Raw genomic sequence first — 23769 nt, 5'->3', positions numbered from 1 at the left:
ACTGTTTTGGTTACTGTAGTTTTATAGTAGACTGAAGTCAGGAAGCTTGATCCCTCCAGTTCTATTCTTTCTCAAGATTTCTTTTGCTAATCAGGGTCTTTTGTGTTTCCATACAAATTTCAGAATTATTCATTCTAGTTCTATGGAAAACACCCTTGGTGTTTTGATAGGGATTGCAATAATTCTGTAGGCTTCTTTGGATGGTAAAGCCATTTTAACAATATTAATTCTTCCAAACCATGAACACAGTATAACTTTTTGTCTGTTTATTTAATCTTCAATTTCTTTCATGAGTGTTACTGTCAAGCCTTTTTTTCTGTATTCAATTTAGATGTTTTAAAATGAAGTGACTATATTTTTTTAAATTTCCATAGTATCTTGATAATTTGGACTGTTTTCTTCCCATCATGATTTACCAGTTTTAAAGAAACAAACTGCTTTATGTGTTACTAAAAAACAAGGCAATTATTTTCTAAACTTCTATTTCTTACAGTTCTTAATAGAGACTTAGGATACTTATATTGATGCTTCTTTTATAATAATCATTTTCAAAGACTCTCACATGGATTTTTTTTTTTTTCTGCTTTTCCATCTTGGAATGATTCATTGAGCTCTAGTATGGGAAAGGGCAAGCATATTGCCCTTGCTTTTCTCTCAACGTCCAAGAGAAAAAGTAGCAGAAACTCCTCTACATGCTGAATCTAAAAGAACAAACTGATATTTAAGTACTTTCCTATGACACTCTAAATAATACAAAGAAATCAAACAGCTGAGGGATTAAGGAGTTGCTTGCATATAACTCAAAAGATAAGGAGAATGGTACAAGGCTTCTATCCAAAAACTAGAAAATACTATTGAAAAAAATTAAATAATACCTAAATACCCCAAATTCATGGATTAAATATTGTTAAGATAACAATGCTCCCTAAATTGGTCCATAAACTCAAAGCACTCTCCATTAAAACTCACTGGCTTTTTGTTGAAAACTGACAAGATGATCTAAAAATTCATACAAAAATTCAAGGGACCCAAAATATTCAAAAGAATCTTGGGAAAAAAACCAACAAAGTTGGAGAACTCATACTTTCCAATTTCAAAACTTACTACAAAACCACAAGAATCAATAGAGTATGTACTTGCATAAGGACAGAAGTATATATCAATCACACCATCAAAAATTAATTTAAAAAAAGATCACAGACCTAAATGTAAGGATTAAAACTCTAAAATCCTTAGGGAAAAAAACAAAGGAGTAAATTTTTGTGATCTTTAATTAGGTAATGGTTTCTAAGATACACCAAAGCTCAGCAAAAAGAAAATAAATTGGATTTCACCAAAATTACGTTTTATGTTATAAAGGATAAAATCAAGAAGAGGAAAAGACAACCTACAAAGGAAGAAAGTATTCTGCAAATCATAGGGTTTTGTATCCAGAATATGGAGAAGGCAATGGCACCTCACTCCAGTACTCCTGCCTGGAAAATCCCATGGACGGAGGAGCCTGGTAGGCTGCAGTCCATGGTGTCGCGAAGGGTCGGACATGACTGAGTGACTTCACTTTCACTTTTCACTTTCACGCACTGGAGAAGGAAATGGCAACCCACTCCAGCGTTCTTGCCTGGAGAATCCCAGTGACGGCAGTGCCTGGTGGGCTGCCGTCTCTGAGGTCGCACAGAGTCGGACACAACTGAAGTGACTTAGCAGTAGCAGTATCCAGAATATATAAAGAACTCTTACAACTAAATAATAAAAAGACAACCCAATTTAAAATGGTAATATATGAATAGCCATTTCTCCAAAGAAGATACACAAATGGCCAAAAAGCACATGAAAATATGCTCAATATCATTAGCCACTAAGGAAATACAAATTGAAACCACAAGCAGATACAACTTTATGCTCACTTGGATGCCTATAACCAAAGACAGGTAACAACAAATGTTGGCAAGGAGGAGAAATTGAAATCTTCAAACACTGTTCTTGGGCCAGTGAAATAGTGCAATCACTTTGGAAAATAGTTTGGCAGTTCGTCCAAATAGTAAACACAGACTTAACACATGACCCAGCAAAAGGTATACACCCAAGAAAATGAAAACATCTCCACACAAAACATATACAAGTGCTCATGAGAGCATTACTCAAAATAACCAAAAGGTAGAAACAACTCAAATTTGCATTAATTGATGAGTATAAATAAAATGAGAAATACCCATACAATGTAATCTTAATTAAAAAAAAAAAAAAGGAATCAAGTACTGATACATGCTATAACACAAATTAAAAAAAAAAAAATGTGCTAAGTGAAAGACCACATATTGTGTCATTTTATTTCATATGAAATGTCTAGAATAATAAAATCTAAAGAGACAGTAGATTAGTGATTGTCTAGGGCTGGAGGAAATGGACTGGGAAGCACTGAAAGGTAAAAAATACATGATTTCTTTTTAAGGTGATAAAAATATTCTCAAATTGATTGTAGTGATAGCTGCACAACTTAGAATTTACCAGAAACCATTTAGCTGGATATTTTAAATGGTTCAACTATACACTAAAGGGATTATATCAGAATAGGAGAAGAGATAAGGAAGTGGAGGTTAACACATTCACTGAAATAATTTAAAAAAAAAACTTCCTTAAAAACGTCTTTTTACCAGATTTATTTTACCTTATCAACCATCACACCCAGGTTAGTCTAGCTCTCAACTAAAACAAGCTTTCTTGCACACTTGCTTCTTCAGTGTGAATTTCTCTATTCAAAATAAGGTACTGTATAAAAGCTTTATTTTTTTCGACTATTATCAGTCTTAATGATAGCAATAAAAGAAGGCAAGAAGAAGGGGTAACCTTGCTCTGGCACAAAATTGCTCCTGCCATCATTTTCCTGTATTAGAAACTTCTTTATCCTCTAATTCAGGAACATGACGTAAATAAAGTTTTACTGGAACCCAGCCACATGCTGATTGTTTATGAATTGTCTATGGCTATGCTCATGTAACAAATAGTATAGCCTGCGAAGCCTATAATATTTATTAATCTTGCTCTTTAATGAAATGTTTGCAGACCAATGCTCTAAATACTAAAGGTTTCATGTCACATTATATTGCTTCCAGGATACAACACAGGTCATCCATCAATATAATTTCTATATGTAATCATACTACAACTGTTATTAAAAATTTCTCTCATAACCTAGTTTACTTGATTTGAGAGTCACCATTGTATCCTAATATAAAGTTAGAAAAGGAGTTCATCATTTCAGTTCAGTTGTTCAGTCGTGTCCGACTCTTTGCGACCCCATGAACTGCAGCACACCAGGCCTCCCTGTCCATCACCATTTCCCGGAGTTCACCCAAACTCATGTTCACTGACTCGGTGATGCCATCCAGCCATCTCATCCTCTGTCGTCACCTTCTCCTCCTGCCCCCAATCCCTCCCAGCATCAGAGCCTTTCCAATGAGTCAACTTTTTGCATGAGGTGGACAAAGTATTGGAGTTTCAGCTTCAGCATCATTCCTTCCAAAGAACACCCACAACTGATCGCCTTTAGAATGGACTGGTTGGATCTCCTTGCAGTCCACAGGACTCTCAAGAGTCTTCTCTAACATCACAATTCAAAAGCATCAATTCTTCAGTGCTCAGCTTTCTTCACAGTCCAACTCTCACATCCATACATGACCACAGGAAAAACCATAGCCTTGACTAGACGGACCTTTGTTGGCAAAGTAATGTCTCTGCTTTTGAATATGCTATCTAGGTGGGTCATAACTTTCCTGCCAAGGAGTAAGCGTCTTTTAATTTTATGGCTGCAATCACCGTCTGCAGTGATTTTGGAGCCCCCAAAAATAAAGTCTGCCACTGTTTCCACTGTTTCCCCATCTATTTCCCATGAAGTGATGGGACCGGATGCCATGATCTTCGTTTTCTGAATGTTGAGCTTTAAGCCAACTTTTTCACTGTCCTTTCACTTTCATCAAGAGGCTTTTCAATTCCTCTTCACTTTCTGCCATAAGGGTAATGTCATCTGCATATCTGAGGTTATTGATATTTCTCCTGGCAATCTTGATTCCAGCTTGTGCTTCTTCCAGCCCACGTTTCTCATGATGTACTCTGCATATAATTTAAATAAGCACGGTGACAATATACAGCCTTGATGTACTCCTTTTCCTATTTGGAACCAGTCTGTTGTTCCATGTCTAGTTCTAACTTGCTTCCTGACCTGCACACAGGTTTCGCAAGAGGCAGATCAGGTGGTCTGGTATTCCCATCTCTTTCAGAACTTCCCACAGTTTATTGTGAGCCACATAGTCAAAGGCTTTGGCATAGTCAATAAAGCACAAATAGATGTTTTTCTAGAACTCTCTTCTTTATTGATGATCCAGCGGATGTTGGCAATATGCTCTCTGGTTCCTCTGTCTTTTCTAAAACCAGCTTGAACATCTGGAAGTTCACAGTTCACGTACTGCTGAAGCCTGGCTTGGAGAATTTTGAGCATTACTTGACTAGCATGTGAGATGAGTGCAATTGTGTGGTAGTTTGAGCATTCTTTGGCATTGCCTTTCTTTGGGATTGGAATGAAAACTGACCTTTTCCAGTCCTGTGGCCACTGCTGAGTTTTCCAAATTTGCTGGCATATTTAGGGCAGCACGTTCACAGCATCATCTTTCAGGATTTGAAATAGCTCAACTGGAATTCCATCCTCCACTAGCTCTGTTCATAGTGATGTTTTCTAAGGCCCACTTGACTTCACATTCCAGGATGTCTGGCTCTAGGTCAGTGATCACACCATCGTAATTATCTTGGTTGTGAAGATCTTTTTTGTACAGTTCTTCTGTGTATTCTTGCCAGCTCTTCTTAATATCTTCTGCTTCTGTTAGGTCCATACCATTTCTGTCCTTTATCGAGCCTAGCTTTGCATGATGTTCCCTTGGTATCTCTAATTTTCTTGGTGAGATCTCTAGTCTTTCCCATTCTGTTGTTTTCCTCTATTTCTTTGCACTGATCGCTGAGGAAGGCTTTCCTCTCTCTCCTTGCTCTTCTTTGGAACTCTGCATTCAGATGGGAATATCTTTCCTTTTCTCCTTTGCTTTTCGCTTCTCTTCTTTTCACAGCTATTTGTAAGGCCTCCTCAGACAGCCACCTTGATTTTTTGCATTTCTTTTCCACGCGGATGGTCTTGATCCCTGTCTCCTGTACAATGTCACGAACCTCCAACCATAGTTCATCAGGCACTCTGTCTATCAGATCTAGTCCCTTAAATCTATTTCTCACTCCCACTGTATAATCATACGGGATTTGATTTAGGTCATACCTGAATGGTCTAGTGGTTTTACCTACTTTCTTCAATTTAAATCTGAATTTGGCAATAAGGAGTTCATGATCTGAGCCACAGTCAGCTCCCATCTTGTTTTTGCTGACTGTATAAGAGCTTCTCCATCTTTGGCTGCAAAGAATATAATCAATCTGATTTCTGTGTTGACCATTTGGTGATGTCCATGTGTAGAGTCTTCTCTTGTGTTGCAAGAGAGTGTTTGCTATGACCAGTGCGTTCTCTTGGCAAAACTCTATTAGCCTTTGCCCTGCTTTATTCTGTATTCCAAGGCCAAATTTGCCTGTTACTCCAGGTGTTTCTTGACTTCCTACTTTTGCATTCTAGTCCCCTATAATGAAAAGGACACCTTTTTGGGGTGTTAGTTCTAAAAGGTCTTGTAGGTCTTCATAGAACCATTCAACTTCAGCTTCCTCAGCATTACTGGTTGGGGCATAGACTTGGATTACTGTGACACTGAATGGTTTGCCTTGGAAACGAAGAGAGATCATTCTGTCGTTTTTGAGATTGCATCCAAGTACTGCATTTCAGACTCTTTTGTTGACCATGATGGCTACTCCATTTCTTCTAAGGGATTCCTGCCCATAGTAGTAGATACAATGGTCATCTGAGTTCATAGGTTGTTATTTCTTTAACATTTTACCCAGAAGCAAACTCCATTCATTTTCATTCAATAAATATTTACTGAGCATCACTATGCACTAGGCATATAGTACTAGACACTAGAGATTCAACCGCTAATAAGCCAGAAACTCTTGTCTTCATGGAGTTTATATTCATAAAAGGAAGAGAAATATAAAATTAAACAAAATAGAGTTTAAGTATTGAGAAAAACAAAAGGCTAAGACTGAAAATAATGAGAAGCATACTTTTTGATATTTAAATTAGGAAAATCTCTCTAAAGAGATAAAGTTTAAAATGAGATCTAAAAGCTAAGTAAGAAATAAGAAATCAAAGAATGAGAAGAAATGCATTCTAGACAGAAGCCAGAAATAACCTAGCATATTCAAGAAGTGAAAGAAAACAAGTATGGCTAGACACAGAAAAAAAGGAAAGACTGGTACAAGATTACATCAGGTAAATAAGAAAGGGTTCTTTAACTATGATTTTAAAAATATGAACTTATCTTGAAGTGGCGAAGTCATCAAAGGATCTTGAACAGGGACATGACATGATACAACTTACATTTTAAGATCACTTTTATTGGACTAGTTGCAGATCTGGTACAGTATTCCAGGGAAAAGATAATAAAAATTGGTTGGTCTCAAAGTGGACCAGAGACAGAAAGTAGACTGATTCAAAATAACTTGCTAATTAGATATGTGTGGGTAAAAAGAGGAAGTGAGACAAATAAGGAAATCAGCCCTGAATATTCATTGGAAGGACTGATGTTGAAGCTGAAGCTCCAATATTCGGCCACCTGATGCAAAGAACTGACTCATTTGAAAAGACCCTGATGCTAGGAAAGATTGAGGGCAGGAGGAGAAGGGGACAACAGAGGATGAGATGGTTGGATGGCATCACCAACTCAATGGACATGAGTTTGAGCAAGCTCTGAGAGTTGGTGATGGACAGAGAAGACTGGCATGCTGCAGTCCATGGGGTCACAAAGAGTCAGACATGACTGAGCCACTGAACTTAACTGAGACAAAGAATGATCTCAATGATTGACACCTGAGAACTGGATATCTAATGATGTGACGGCGGGGGATGGGGGGAGTGCGGCGGGGGGAGGCAGAAAATGATAACTCCATTTTGGACAAATAAATTTTGAAATATCTCTAAGATTCTCAAGTGTGGATAATTATAATATCTGGAACTCCAAGGAGAAGTCTAGACTGGAGATATAAATTCAAAATTAAAAAAAGAGAAATACATTTAAATAAAACAAATAAATTTCTGAATATCTATTTTTGTCCTAATATTAGAAAAGGTAACAACAGTTCTCTTTCTTCACTTCTCTTTCAGGAGAAAAAAAAAAAAAGTTCTAATGTTCTAAATGGCAACAGAAAGAAAACAAGGAACTGATAACACTAGTTGCTGCAAAGAGGATAACTGGGTGAATAAAGACAGGTGGGAGAGAAACTTTACTTTTACATCATATCCTTGTATATCTTTTTGCAGTTTTGTAGCATGTAAACATAGTAACTATTCAAAAACTTACACAAATTAAGAAGGACCCACCAGAGTCTAGCAGAGCACAAAGGTGAAGAAATCAAGGCATTTATGCACCTAAATAATTACTGTTTTCTTAAATCTTCCAAGAACATATAGATGAAAAGGTAAAAGCCTTAGTACCTACTGAAGTTACAAATGAAACTTCCTATTACAAGTCCAAAGTAATCACAATTTCAAAAGATTTATGAACTAGAAATGACTCTGAGTTCAACAATCCAGTCCCTCTCACTTCACAGGCAGGAACATGAGCAGAAATATATACTACCTACAATTAAGAATGCCATATGTTACACTATGATTTCAATAGCTTAAAATGCAAAATACTCATCATCAACGTCATTCTCTACCCAACACCACATGACCAAATGTATCATGAAACTAAGCGCTCAAGCACCCTAGTTTGAACCTTCATCTACTATCCCCTCAGTTATCTAAGTCCTCAACCTGCTGCTTAAGCTACTCTGTTAAACAAAGGATGCTAAAAATCTTAAAAATAACTGTTAGCTTTTCAAAATATACTTTTAAATCTGAAATTGGATGCCTTGGTTCTAACTTGGTAAACAAAACTGAACTCTGTTTTGCTAAATGATTAAAAAGCATTCCAGTAACATTAAGAACACTGCAGTGTTAAAAGTATGCAAATTATTAAACAAATGGCTGGCATTTATAGGGCATATATTAGTATAGGCCCAGCACTATGCTGTATATTTTAGATATCTTATTTAATTTGCTCCCTAACCCCATGAGACAAAGATTATTCCTATTTCACATGTCATAAGAAAAAGACATCTAATAACGGATAATTTCCTAAAATTACATATATAGGAATGACAGTCATGACTCTAAAATCAGTATTCTTTTTATCATACCAACAGATTTCAGACTTTCTGGTTTCAAGACCACATTAAATTGTTTAAAAATTTTCCTTACTAATTTTAAAATTACAATAAACTCATTACATGATAATATAATTTTTTTATGAAAAGCATAATTGCAATTTTCCAAAACAAATTAAAAAAAAAATGATGAGTGGTACAATTTTAAATTCTTTAATTAAAAATTAAAGTAAATTAAATGTCTTACTTAACAGAAAACAGCTGGGTTTTTATAACTAAATCCAGATTCAGATGACATGCAATTAAAAGAAAAAAGAGGAGCATTTTAATAGCCTTTTCAAATAATTAGTTGTATTCTTCGATAGAACACCAGAACTTATTAAGTGGTCATTTCTTAATGGACTGTTGCCATGTGAAATCTAAAACCATATCAATAATTATTTTGTTTTCTGGCACACCAAAATTCATTGGTTTCACTTGCACTTTGAATGAATCTTTACTGATGCATGATTCTGTAACATAACAGACTGATCAGTCTAAAAAATACTAGTTGACTGAGTCCTTCAGATCTTCCATATGTCAACACATTTCACTACATAAAATTTTTTAAATCATATTTAGTAATATTACCAATATGGCCAAAACAGTCTTTAAATACTAGGAAACTGTCAAGCTTAGAGTGACAAAGACAAGTGTTTTAAATTCTTTCATCTCAAATTGAACTTCTTCCATTGGCAGCAAAGACTACCAATTGTTTTCCTTGAGGTCCCAGGTTTACTTTTCCAATTTCCAGGAAATGCATCCCAAATATCCAAATTGGAATAACCATAATTTGTGTGTAAGTTGTTTTTTCAAATACAAATAGTGTTGCATGACAAAAGCAGCCAGTTTGGCTTACAACTCAAAATGCACAGATGTTTTCCCTTATTTTCTCTTCTGTATGTAGCAGAAAAGCATGCATAATCCACGTAATGTCTCAAAGAATATAAAAAGCATGTACTCAAGATTAAGACTAAAAATTAACAATTTCTACAGCTTCAGCAAAGACATTGTGAAATTGGCTTCCCCACCTCTGCCCCACTTCAAGTACAGGCAGTGAATAATACAATGACTACTAGCAATTCAGTGCCTTAATTCATGCTAACATTCCAACAATTTTACCCACCACTGCTTTTGTACCATCAGTGAAAATGTCACTGCAGTGGGAAAAAAAGGCAAACAATGACTTTGTATTATTTCAAAAATAATTCTGACTTCATGTGCCCCCTAACCAAGGAACAAAACAGGAAATTATATGTTGGGACGATCCCCTGGAGAAGGGAATGGCAACCCACTCCAGTATTCTTCCCTGGAGAATCCCATGGACAGAGGAGCCTGGCATGGGGTCTCAATGAGTCAGAAACGACTGAGTGACTAACACAGACACACACAAACAACCACCAAAGCTCCAGCTTCTACAGATACTTTCAAGTCTCATCCAAGCAAGCAATAAAAAGGGAGAATCTTAGTACTTTCTCTCATGAATGGCAGTATAGGGAGGGGAGGTTAGGGTCTAGGAAGACATCAGGGATGAGAAAAATAAGAGCAGTTACTTAAAGAAAATTAGGGAGCTGTTTTCTAGAAGAAAAGAATTTCAGGCAGAGAATTGCAAATATAAAGAAAGGTACCATGTTCAAGGAATAGGAAGAAGGCAAGTATGACTGGAACAAGGCAGAGAGTGGTAGGAGATGGGAAATGAATGGTACTTTACTACTGAAATTCACACACGTATATTATATTCAAAATATCATCAACTCTTAACCAGCTCTACCTTCTCATTATTTCCAGTTACTCCATTTATTACAATGGCATGTTAAATTGATCCATGCCCATCCAAGTTTCTTTTCTGCTTCATATAGCAGCCAGAAAGAGCCTTTTAAAATCAGATCATGTTACCTGGCTGCTCAAAATCCTCAAATCACTTCCTATGTTGAGTGAAGTAAAAGCAATGAATGGTCTACAAAAAGTCCTGCATGCTTACATCCCCCACCCCCACATATCAAAATTTCCCATCTCCTACCACTCTCTGCCTTGTTCCAGTCATACTTGCCTTCTTCCTATTCCTTGAACATGGTACCTTTCTTTATATTTGCAATTCTCTGCCTGAAATTCTTTTCTTCTAGAAAACAGCTCCCTAATTTTCTTTAAGTAACTGCTCCTATTTTTCTCATCCCTGATGTCTTCCCAGACCCTAACCTCCCCTCCCTATACTGCAAGCACTCTCTATCTTCACCCTGCTTTATTTTACTCTATAATATTTATTATGTTGTTGCTGTGTCAGTTGCTCAGTTGTGTCCAACTCTTTGCGACCCCATGGACTGTAACCCACCAGGCTCCTTTGTCCATGGAGTTCTCCAGGCAAGAATACTGGAGTGGGTAGCCCTTATCTTCTCCAGGGGATCTTCCGGACCCAGGAATTGATCCTGGGTCTCCTGCAATGCAGGCAGATTCTTTACCATCTGAGATACCAAAGAGTATTACCATATGTTTATTAGTTTGTTTACTATTTATCTTGCCCCATTAGAATGTAAGCTCCCTGAGAGCAGAGACTTTGTTCATTTTGTTCACTGCTCTAAGTAACCCCAGAACCTAAAACACTGTTTATCACGTTATCAGGAGCTCAGTATATATATCAGTTAAATGAAGGAATGAATGAACCAAAAAAATGGCGGAGGGGGGGGGAGGGTGGACTATAAAGAATCATTAGCAAGCAAGCTAAGTTGCTTCAGTCGTGTCTGACTCTTTGTGACCCTAAGGACCCACCGGGCTCCTCTGTCCATGAGATTCTCCAGGAAAGAATACTGGAGTGGGTTGCCATGCCCTCCTCCAGGGGATCTTCCCATGAAGAACCATCAGAATAGTGTTAAAATCTGTTTTTACTCTCCAAAAAAGCATTTTACCCAGGACAATGCAAGTCTCCACATGACTCTCTATGAAAGCCAATCAGTGTTCAAAAGGATGAGCAACATAGCACTGGTGGCTTTATAGAATTCAGCACTATGCTGATTAAGAGAGGATGAATTAACAAACCTGACAGATATCTATACCCAAGAATCCAAATGCATTTTGTTGTTATTGTTCATATACCTGGAAGGTATATGAAGTTATTGTAAACTGGAATATACCACTAACCTGAAATTGAATTTAACATGTATTTAGTTGGAGAAGACTCTTGAGAGTTCCTTGGACTGCAGGAGATCCAACCAGTCCATTCTAAAGGAGATCAGTCCTGGGTGTTCTTTGGAAGGAATGATGCTGAAGCTGAAACTCCAATACTTTGGCCACCTCATGCGAAGAGTTGACTCATTGGAAAAGACTCTGATGCTGGGGGGGATTGGGGGCAGGAGGAAAAGGGGATGGCAGACGATGAGATGGCTGGATGGCATCACCAACTCGATGGACATGAGTTTGAGTGAACTCAGGGAGGCCTGTCATGCTGCGATTCATGGGGTTGCAAAGAGTCGGACACGACTGAACGACTGAACTGAACTGAGGTGCTTAACTTTATCTACTATTCCCTTCAGAAGGTTTATCTAATAAACTCTTTTTAAAGTATATTTATTCCTTCAGATTTTTCCTTCTTTTGGATCTCAACTAAAAGATAAGAAGTAGGAAAGACAGAAACAACTGAAAAATATATGCAGAAAAACAAAATCCAAATTAGAAACACCCCAAAACAAACAAAAGTGATTACAGTATACAACAGGTATGAACCGAGTTATACCAGTAGTAGACTAAAGATGCCTTACAGGGGAGAGACAAATAAACCTAACCTTGTAGCAAACTGATAGGCAGTATAAATTCAAGTATAAAACCTCAAGTGAATGAAGCTCTATCTAAACCTCAAAAACTAGAGTGTCCTCTGCTGAAAGGTACATCATAGCAAATGTGAGAGCAAGGTATTTATATTAATTGCTACTACTATGATATGAGCCTTCAACATTATGTTCAAGTACAGTCTCCCATATAAGAAAATAATGCCCCAAGAGACAGATATTATATCTACTTATTTCAGCAGTTAAATAGTATAATTACATAAAATCCAGTTTGTAGAGAAGCATGGTCTCAAACTCAGATCTGATACATAAAAAATGCCTTCTAGTTTTTCAGATGGAGAAAGCAATGGCAACCCACTCCAGTACTCTTGCCTGGAAAATCCCATGGACGGAGGAGCCTGGTAGGCTGCAGTCCATGGGGTCGAGAAGACACAACTGAGCAACTTCACTTTCACTTTTCATGCATTGGAGAAGGAAATGGCAACCCACTCCAGTGTTCTTGCCTGGAGAATCCCAGGGACGGGGGAGCCTGCTGGGCTGCCGTCGATGGGGTAGCACAGAGTCGGACACGACTGAAGTGACAGCAGCAGCAGCAGCGGTTTTGCAGATAATCTTTGGGATATCAACAAGACTAACAGGCTCAAAAACAGATGAAACGCAACCAACCACAGAGTTAAACCTCACATATCCTGGTAACGAACAGCATTCATAATCTTTAAACGGTTAGAAAAGAGATATTTCTCTTTTTCCTACACTCATTTGACACGCTTCTGTCTTGCTCTAAAACTGACCTTCCATCTCTCTCCAGATAAAACAGATGACATATGAATATGAACAGGAATATATTCTCTGTCTGCTCAACCCCCAACCAATTTTTGAGAAACTACACTCATTTTCTAGAACACAAAGCATCCTGACAACTACCTTGTACTCTTTAGATTTCTATGACTTAACGTCATTAACTTGGAACCAACATATTCAGTTCTCCAGTAAGTCCTTTCGAATTGTCCTGCCTCATTGATGATGCCCAGGACACATCATCATCAGTAACTGCTCATTTCTGCTTCGTTTTTTGCCAAGTTGGAAGGTCAGACCTTCCTACTTCTACCGTAGTTCAGTGAAAGTAGGTCTCCAGAAGATGTGCTCATATCCCAGTTTTAAGCAACAGTTCACATTCTACAATGCTAATGATGATGGCATTGGGATGCACAGTCATTTAACCCCAGGACAGTCCTATCTGGTCAGAGATATACACACAGGTAAGGTGAAAGGAGGACGGTCATATTTATATAATCATGAAGATTAATTAATCAACTCCACAGATCAGTGGAGTGACAGATTTCACAGCCAAATCAGCCTCATACCCAGTGTCAGTGCTGAAAACTTTAATGGATTATCTTGGGCTTCCAGAAACCACTTTTTTTAATCCGAGGAAAAATGAGGCATGTCTTCCAAAAAACAAAATTCAGAAAAGAGTACAAAACATGAGAACCAATACAAAACCACTAGTGTTCATTTAAAGATGTGCCTCTTGACTAAAATTGCTCACCTGAGACTTCGAGATTTTTTTTCCCACACAAAATTTCTCTTTATAGTCACCTCTTCTCAAACAAACAACATATTGTGCATCACCCCTCATGAATGTTAGGAACCAAAAACAGAATAGTATCAAAAGGAAGATCAATTTATATAGAATAAGTCAAAATAAACATATTGCATGGGCACCAAACAGAGTATCCTATTGCCTCCATATTCAAGTGTACATTTTTAAACTTTCTGAATGTAAGATATTTTAAAATTTCTGTCTGAAGAAATTTTCCAGCCACCAGACACAAGCTGACCGTTTCGTTATCACTTCACTGAGTCACTTGCATTGGTAGGAATAGTCTCAAAATGAATTTTATCTTGAATTTGAAATCTCTAATCACTCTGTAAAACAGCTTCAAGATTACAACTCAGTAAAAAAATGAAAATTAACTGTGTATAGAGAAAATGGCTTGTCCCATGCCACATAATGTAATTAAAGGCAGTACAAACTGCCAAATCTCTCAGAATAGATCAAAATTTTTCCATATCTAGGAAAGGATGGTTTAAGCAATTCATAGATCAAGGATATTCATCACTTTAGCACCTAAAAGCTTTTGACTAGTTTCCAAGATAAGGTGCTTAACTTCCAAAGATATTTAACTCAATTAAGGGGGAAAAAAAATACAAGTTTGGCAAATAGGAAATGCAGTCAAAATCAAGAAAGTCTTCTATAAACTTCACAATCATTCTCAGTTCTAAAGAAGAAATAAAAATCATTACCACCAACTGTAAAAAAACAAACAAACAAACCCAGCACGTTAACATGATGCTTTCTTTAAATACCAATGGCAAAAAAAAAAGTCAGAAAAAATCTTTACACTCAATGTAAAAAAAAATATTTAAACTTTAATCCTATACTTAAAAAAAAAGTAGTATAAAGCTAAAGATACACTAATGACATAGAGTTGAATCAATTTTTGTATGCTTAATGTATCTTTTTCCCCACTCAAACAAAACTGTTACTAAATATACCATGAGTCAAAATCATTGCCATTTCTGAACACAGTATATAGATATTATGATTGTTACTGTATTTAACTATATTTCAAGCAATACGTTTGGATCCAAATACAATATTCCCCAGTATAAATGATGGCTCAGAAAAAGCAATTCAAACTAAACTAACATTTTTCCACAAAAAAAAAAAAAGCTCTATCCCTGACCCTATTCAATTTGACAATAACTTATAAATACACACATAGACACACACACACACACACACACACACACACACCCCCAAAGAAAGTGTTTCATTCCAAGATCACTAAAACTGAAAGAGCTAATGAATAGTGAGCTATACAGTGACCAAATTAGGATCCAATAATGGCTGTCACTGTGGTAAATCTGCCTGTCAATACAGGAGAGGCAACAGATGCAGGTTCAATCCCTGGGTTGAAAAGATCCCCTGAAGTAGGAAATGACAACCCACTCAAGTATTCTTGCCTGGAAAATTCCATGGACAGAGGAACCTGGAGGGCTACAGTCCATGGGGTCATAAAAAGTCAGACACAGATGACCACGCACTATCTACTATCTGTAGAATTCAATACGCTTTCATGGTAGATAGAATAAAGGATCAAGACTAACAAGATAAATATTAATAAATGTCAAGTTCTGTTTTGAGGTTTAAAAAAAAGCACAAGAAGAGATTAGAATAGCAAGACAACCACTTGAGAATAAACATTTTTAAAAATCCACATATTATTTCACTGTGTTATTTAATGTGTGCTCTTTAGTAATACACATTACTAAATGTGTATCACTTAGAGCAATAAATATAATCTGTCTTCATTTATGAGGCTACTATAACTTCAACACAAGGTTGGTTCTTTCCATCCTCAAAGGAAAGACTAAGCAACTAGAGTGTCACTAAAAGATGACTAAGATCTTCATTTACTTATTTAATACAGTTTTATAGTATTCACTATGTTTCAGGGACCATTCTTAGCACTTTGTAAATCATGTCCTATGAAGAATGGATATAGAAGTTAGGAATGTTTAACTTGAAGATAGGAAGGACATGATAGCTCTTGCTTGTCAAGTATCTAAAGGGCTATCATGTGGACAAGGCAGTGCATTTATCTGTGCCATTACATGAAAAAGAAAAATAACAAACAATAGTGAGAGATCTCGGCTGTACAGGAAATCTCTGAGAGCTGTTTAATAGCATTATCTTTCTATAGGTACTAAATAGAAAATATATATCAAAGAACTTTGCCATAAAATGCCACATACACATTATTAAAACTGATTTCTTTGCAAATTAGTGGGTCCTGATTAACAGAAAATTTACAGAGGTTGATCATGGGCTTTGAAGCCCTTACTGTTAGTTCAGTTCCCCATTTTGGAACTTAATACTAAGTATGCAACTTTGGCAAAGTTTCCTTGTGCCTCAAGGCTTCAGTTTCCTCCTTTAAAACAAGAATAAAACTATCTGCTTTGCAGGGTTATTGTAAGAATTAAATGTGATAATGTATGTAAACACTTAGCATAGTGCTGACATGTTCAAGAAACTATGATCATGATCATCATCATCATTATATTATGGAAGGAATGTCAAGTCAACATACAACTATGTCCTATGATGTGGTTTAATTGTATGGCTCTGCTATGCACCTGAATGAGTAGATGATTCTGCTATGTATTTATCATGTTTTAACAATCCAAATATAATACATAGCTTGTTTGTGTTGGGCAACTTAAAATGCCTTTATCTTCTGTAATTTGAAAGGGAAAATATTCCAAAAAAAGTTAACGAAATATCCAGGTTAGTAAACTCTGAAGAGTAAAAGTAATGTAAACATAGTAGGGAAATTATGCAGCTATAAGCAAAAAGATTGAAGAAGTAGCATATTAAACAGAAATGGGCTTCCCAGGAGGCTCAGTGATAAAGAATCCACCTGTGGAGCAGGGAACACAGGTTTGATCCCTGGGTTGGAAAGATCCCCTGGAGAAGGAAATGGCAACACACTCTAGTATTCTTGCCTGGAAAATCAAATGGACAGAGGAGCCTGGTGGGTTACAGTCCATGGGATCACAAAGAGTTGGACATGACTTAGCAACTAAACAAGAACAACGTTAAAAGCTACTCTTTCTAGGAGTCTTCACTGTAGGAGATGAGAATGTATCCATATATTGCAGAAAACAACAATTACAGTTTCCACCAGTTTATGAAACACTGGTTATAGTCATGAAAAATGTCAACAATGTCACTGTTGGTAGGAATGTAAATTGGTACAGACATTTAGGAGAACCGTATGGAGGGTCCTTAAAAATCTAGAGTTAACAGAGGATCCAACAATCCCACTCCTGGGCATATATCCAGAAAAGACAAAAACTCTAATTTGAAGATAAATGCACCCCAAATTTCACAGCAGCATGATTTACAATAACAACAACATGGAAATAATTTAAATGTCCATGGATAGATAAATGAATAAAGAAGATGTGGTATATATAGACAATGGAATATTACTAAGCCATAAAAAAGACTGAAATAACGCCATTTGCAGCAACATAGATGACCCTAGAGATGATCAGTCTAAGTGAAGTAAGTCAGAGAAAGACAAGTATCTTAAGACAGCACTTATATGGGGAGTCTAGAAAAGTGATATGCACCTCCCTGGTGCTCCAGCAACTAAGAATCCACCTGTCAGTGCAGGGAACATGAACTCCATCCCTGGTCCAGGAAGATTCTACATTCCTCAGGGCAACTAAGCCTGTGTACCACAACTATTGAGCCAGTGCTCTACAGCCTGTACTCCATAACAAAAGAAGCCACTACAATGAGAAGCCTAGGCACAGCAATGAAGACCTGAAGTGAAGTCATTCAGTCGTGTCCGACTGTTTGCGACCCCATGGACTGTAGCCTACCAGGCTCCATCCATGAGATTTTCCAGGCAAGAATACTGGAGTGGGTTGCCATTTCCTTCTCCAGAGGATCTTCCCGACCCAGGGATCCAACCTGGGTCTCCCGCATTGCAGGCAGATGCTTTACCGACTGAGCCACCAGGGAAGTCCATAACGAAGACCTAGTACAGCCAAAAATTAATGAATTCAAATAAATAAAAAATGATACAAATGAACTTACTGACAAAACAGAAATAGACTCACAGACATTAAAAAAATGTATGATTACCGAAGGGGAAGGGGGGGGTGGTAAAAAGTGGGATAAACAGATGCACACTACTACATATGAAAGAGATAACAAGGACCTACTGTATAGCACTTTCCCCTGATGCTGGGAAAGACTGAAGGCAGGAGAAGGGGACGACAGAGGATAAGATGGTTGGATGGCATCACCAACTCTATGGACATGAGTTCAAGCAAGCTCCACAAGTTGGTGATGGACAGAGAAGCCTGGCGTGCTACAGTCCACAGGGTCGCAAAGAGTTGGACACGACTGAACTAAACTGAACTAAACTGAACTGTATAGCACAGGGAACTATATTCAATATCTTGTAATAATCTAAAACAGGAAAAGAATCTGAAAAAAATCTAAAATACGTGTGCGTATATATATATAAAACTGAATCGCTCTGCTGTACACCTGAAATACTGTAAGTCAACTATACTTCAATTAAAAAAAAAAATCAACAAAGTAAGGGCAGCTAAGTACAATGCAAGCATTTAGTATATCAAAATGATTTTTAAAGAGAATTTCAGTAGACTATGGAAAAGAGTTTAAAGGTATTTAGGATTCTAATTACTTTGAGTAGAATTTGTACTTTAACAAAACAGCTCTCATCTGCTAGATGACAGACATGCAAGCTCAATAGTCCTGCAATTCAGTACCTTCTGTGATCAATCAAAAAAAATCAGCTCTAACATCATACTATCATACTTAGTCAGTCATAGTCACCTCTCGCTTCTTTCAAAGGGAATCATCCCTCAAAAAGTTTCAACTTTTTTCAGGTATATTTCAATGTAATGCAACCCTTAAATGGCAATATTTTAAATGCAATGGCTATAAGATAAACCTTTTATACAGCTACTATGAAGACCAAATCTGAAAAACATTCTAAACATTCAAAGCTACACTAGATCTCCCACTAAAAACCGTTTCCCAAAGGGTTAAAATATAATTACTATCAACAAACAATATGATGCTGTTGCAACAATAGTAAAGTAATTAAATAAACTTAAGAATGAAAACCTGGGTGCAACTTTTAGGAACATTTTGGGGGGGCTTATTTTTAATAAATGACAGTAATATTACAATATTGTAAATTCAGAATACAAATGCAGTTGTCAGAGAATTATACAAACAGTGGAAATCTTACTCTTTTTTTTTAACATCAGTTTTTGCCCTAATTGTAGATAAGAAGCCTAGAGTCCAATGGAATTAAGAAAGCTTATTCAACAGGCATGTATTTCATTAATGTGTTATACTATTTTGAGCATAGAATTGAGTGTGTTCTAATTGAATGTATACAATTCTCATGTTCAGTTAAAAGCGAACTACTAACAATATTTGCCAAGTACCCAGTTTAAAATGGCCTATTTATTAAATGCTGAAAATATCAGTGTTTGCATTAGCTTTATTTTACTGTGGCTTAAATCACAGTAAAATAAAGTCAATCATATTATGACAGTCAACTGATAATCACATTATCACAGTCAACTCAATCACATTATGTTTTTAGAAGAAACCGAAAAAAATCAGCTAATAAGTTAAAGCAAACAATAGAAATACAGTCCTTGAATAACAAATGACACTACATGTTGTCATGTAGGATATGAGGAAGTTACTATGAAAAATCATAGTACTATTTCTCATCACAGGTCATCAAGTAATGTTTTAATTACTATCAGCAATTATCTATGTGAAATAAGTATAAAACTCTAAGCTTTGCTTCAGCGAAATCTTAGCCCCTTGGAAGTCACTACTTGCTCTAGGTATCAAATGCCAACAAATTGGTACTGTTGCTTTCAGAAATCAAAACAGTTGCAAAAGTGTAAACACTTTGTATCAAACTAAGCTTCCTAAAAGCAGAAGGAAAAAGAAACAGACAGCCTGATGGCGTGTAGAAATCATAACCAGTTGCAGCCAGGTTGGGTTCTGTACCTGGACAATAAAGGGAGGTGGACAATTTATATGTTCAAAATTCAAGATCCCAAGGGTGGAGAGGGGGCAGAAAAAGAAGATACAATTCAACAAACAAGGATGACGACCAGGCTTGATGAGAGGCAGTCTAAAATTTCTTATTGTCAAGAATCAACTAAAGCCCCGACTCAAAGATATAACAGCTTCTAATAGTTTGAAGAAGGCAAGGAAGAAACATTCCTTTGCACCCACAAGAACCAATCCCCAGACCACTGGCATGCTATTACATGATTTATGGGCATTTGGCTCGGATGATGGGCAAAGGAGAGGAAAGAAGAGTCCGATAGAAGCCTAGGATGTATAGAAACCTAGGATTTGAGAGGCCTGAGTAGGTGCAGGCTCTGGGAAGGAAAGGTGGACGGGGCGAGGACTCCTCACCGTGATTATCTTTCTGCCCGATATTGTGCGTGCGGATGAGAGAGGACAGTCTCCTCACATCCCCCTTGAAGACGCACTCGTGGACCGGGTAGTGTGCGGGGCAACCGCCTCCACCTGCGACGACAGCAATGGGGCTGGTGCCCGCTAACAGCGCCGGGGACTGGGAGATGGGAGTCGCGGAGGAATTGTGCAGCGGCAGGGCCGGGGGGCCGGGGGGATTGGAGGAGGCCGGGGCTGTCTTCAGCTGTAGCCGGTGGTGATGGTTACTGAAGATCTTATGGCAGGCTCTACCGCTCTTGCCGCTGCCGCCTGTGCCAAGCCTGCCTCCTGTAAAGGTGCCGCCGAGGGCAGCCGCCGCTTCCTCATCCCCAGGCTCCAGCAGGTCCCCCTCTTCTTTGCTGGGCTTGTGGTCCCTCCGCAATGAGCGGATCTTCTCCCCGGTCATCGCCGCCACGGGCAGAGAGGGAATCCAGGAGGCTCACCGCTGGCGACGAAGCTGGCGCTGCGGCGGCACAAGGCGATTAGAGCGGTGGCCAGGATACTCCAGCGCAGCATGAACTCCCAGAGCGCCCCCGAGCCCGGGACAAACGCATCTCCCGGAGGAAGAAGAGTCGGCTCTCGCCTAGGCACGAAGGGACGCGCGTTCGCTTGGGGGAGCTACAGCTCAAGGGCCCACGACACTAGGATTCCCGTCCCCACCGTCGCAGCCGCCGCCACTGCCTCAATCTGAAAAACAGGGCACGGCCATCTTCCCCTAGCTTCTCTCGCGAGAACTCCCCCGGGCGGGAGGAGAGAGGAAACACCGCGATAAGTGAGCTGCCTGCCCCCGCCCTCGCACGTTCTACTCCCAGAGTTGCGGGACGCTGGCGCCTAGTAGGCAGCGGGTTTCGGCCCCCGAGCTGGAGTCTCTGAACTAAAAGAGGAGATCCAGCATTCCCGATGGCTGCGCTTCTTGTGGGAAGTCTGCAACCTGAGCCTGTGTTTGAAATATTCGATGCACCTTATAAACAGTGACTTAAACCCTGCGACCTCCAGGCTTCCCGGAGATGAGTGCAGACTGACACCCACGCACACAGGATATGATGTCACTGAAATGCACAGGACACTCATTCAATAAGCATTTGTTAAGCATCTACTTCGTGCCATACATTGTGTTAGTGTGTGTATGTGTCATTAGAGGAGGAAAAATAGTCAAGCACGTGAGCACAAGATACAACTGCGAATGAAGTGGATGCAAAGAGTTGGGATGAACGAAAAAAAAAAAAGAGGCAAATTTTAGTGCTGAAGTGTCAAATCCCAAAAGTTTAGAAACTGACCTTGGAATCAGGCTATTCAGCAGACAGAGAGGGTAGGTCACTCAAATATTCTGTGGTTAGGTTAGGATTTCCCTTCTTGGTGGGAAGTTCCATTACTTACAAGGTTGTAACCAACTTTCTATCAAAAGTGAAAATTAGGGGGGAAGGAAGGGTGGGAAGTCAAGTAGGAAAATGCCCTAGATCTCCTGATGTGGTGCTTCCCTTGCCTAGGGCTCAACGCCATAACAGGCTCCGCCTAAATGGATGGATGGCCCTACCTTAAAAGAAAAAGTTCTCATTGTGTGGTCCTCCATTTATAACACAAAGCAGAGTAGTATTTTTATATTTAAATGTAAAAACAAAAAAATTATACATATGGGTGTGCAGATAAATGTGTGTTTTCTCTTTAGGGAGAAAAAGCCATTCTGGTTACCGGGAACCCAAATTTGAGACTAAGCAGTCTGGTTTGGAGAAGGCAATGGCACCCCACTCCAGCACTCTTGCCTGGAAAATCCCATGGACGGAGGAGCCTGGTGGGCCGCAGTCCATGGGGTCGCTAAGAGTTGGACAAGACTCAGCGACTTCACTTTCACTTTTCACTTTCATGCATTTAAGAAGGAAATGGCAACCCACTCCAGTGTTCTTGCCTGGAGAATCCCAGGGACGGGGGAGCCTCGTGGGCTGCCGTCTATGGGGTCACAGAGTCAGACACGACTGAAGCGACTTAGCAGCAGTAGCAGTAGCAGCAAATATTTGTTGGATGAATGAATTTCGGGCAAGCGTCAGAGTTAAAGCATGAGGAGTGCAACTTGATGGCAAACAATACTAGTGTAATTGAAATATCACTGGACTAATTCATGGCCAACCTTGACCTAGTGTCAAATTCTAAAGGACATAAATCTCACTTTAACAAAATAACTAAAGCTGTGGGGAACTGGAGGGGAGAGGAGTTAGCAATGTCCTAAAGATCTTACTTTGTTTATCTCTCCAAGGTCCTATTTACTCTGACAGCTACTTCTTTCAAGTGTCTTCTTTCTTAAACCAACTTTATCACTACCTCCATAACACCCCCAACCCCCACCAAAAGTAACTCCTACATAATACATTATGTAAAACACAAGAATCAAAATTATATAAGATAATGTCCATCTAGTCAAGGCTATGGTTTTTCCAGTAGTCATGTATGGATGTGAGATTTGGACTATAAAGAAAGCTGAGCACAGAAGAATTGATGCTTTTAAACTGTGGTGTTGGAGAAGACTTGAGAGTACCCTGGACTGAAGGGAGATCCAATCAGTCTATCCTAAAGGAAATCAATCCTGAATATTCATTGGAAAGACTGATGTTGAAGCTGAAACTCCAATACTTTGGCCACCTGATTTGAAGAGCTGATTCATTTGAAAAGATCCTGATGCTGGAAAAGACTGAAGGCAGGAGAAGAAGGGGATGACAGAGGATGAGATGGTGGGATGGCATCACCGACTCAATGGACATTGAGTTTGAGTAAACTCCAGGAGTTGGTGATGGACAGGGAGGCTTGGTGTGCTGCAGTCCATGGGGTCGCAAAGAGTCAGACACGACTGAGCGACTGAACTGAACTGAATTGATAGAAGAAGAAGTTATTAATTCTTATCTGGAGGAAATTAAAGTTGCATGATCAGAAAACCTATCTGGAGGAGGTAATGTCAAGACCAGGTTTTAAAGAATGTATAGGAGTTCCCCAACTGGGCAAGAGGAAAAAATATTATAGGTAATAATTAAAGTTACAATAATATAATAGCTATCATTTATTGGAGCTTAACATGTTAGGCATTGTTCCAAACAAGTTCTGTAACTATTTTATTTAATCCCCACAACAATTCTATGAGGTACTTTCTGTCCCTATTTTACAGATGAGACAACTGAGGCACAGGAAGTGATGATTTAAATGCTGAATAGAGATAAAGAGAATAGTATGGGTAAATATAGATAGAATGATATTTGAGAATCACTGGAGCATAATATGTCAGGAAAAGTGGTAAATGACACTAGAAAGGAAAGCTGAGACTTGATTACAAGGAGCAATGAAACTTGGACTATATATGCTAGGCAGTAGAGAGTTTTCAAAGGATTTCAAATACATTAAAGTCAGAATCACTTAACACTATAATGTACAATCAACCAGTATCCCAAAGATAGGAGATTTTACCAATTTTTCCAGCTTAATCTCCTCCCACTATGCCAAAGTGATTCTTCACTCTAACCAAAG

The 23769-nt window shown here is 38.4% G+C and overlaps 1 protein-coding gene across 1 annotated transcript in view; it reads right to left on the bottom strand.

Moving 5' to 3' along the window:
* The window catches only part of ANKRD13C (ankyrin repeat domain 13C), a 94037-nt gene extending 73029 nt beyond the window's left edge, over positions 1 to 21008 (bottom strand). The window contains exon 1 of the mRNA XM_010848757.1: positions 20227 to 21008. Within this exon, the coding sequence (XP_010847059.1) occupies positions 20227 to 20671 (445 nt within the window). The 5' untranslated portion in view covers positions 20672 to 21008. The remainder of the gene's footprint in view (positions 1 to 20226) is intronic.
* Between the last annotated feature and the right edge of the window lie 2761 nt (positions 21009 to 23769).

Source organism: Bison bison, unplaced genomic scaffold, assembly GCF_000754665.1.
Source record: "Bison bison bison isolate TAMUID 2011002044 unplaced genomic scaffold, Bison_UMD1.0 scf7180017864271, whole genome shotgun sequence".
Classification (NCBI taxonomy): Eukaryota; Metazoa; Chordata; class Mammalia; order Artiodactyla; family Bovidae; genus Bison; species Bison bison.
The sequence above is the reverse complement of the archived record's forward strand: the minus strand, read 5'-3'. Positions and strand labels throughout refer to the sequence as shown.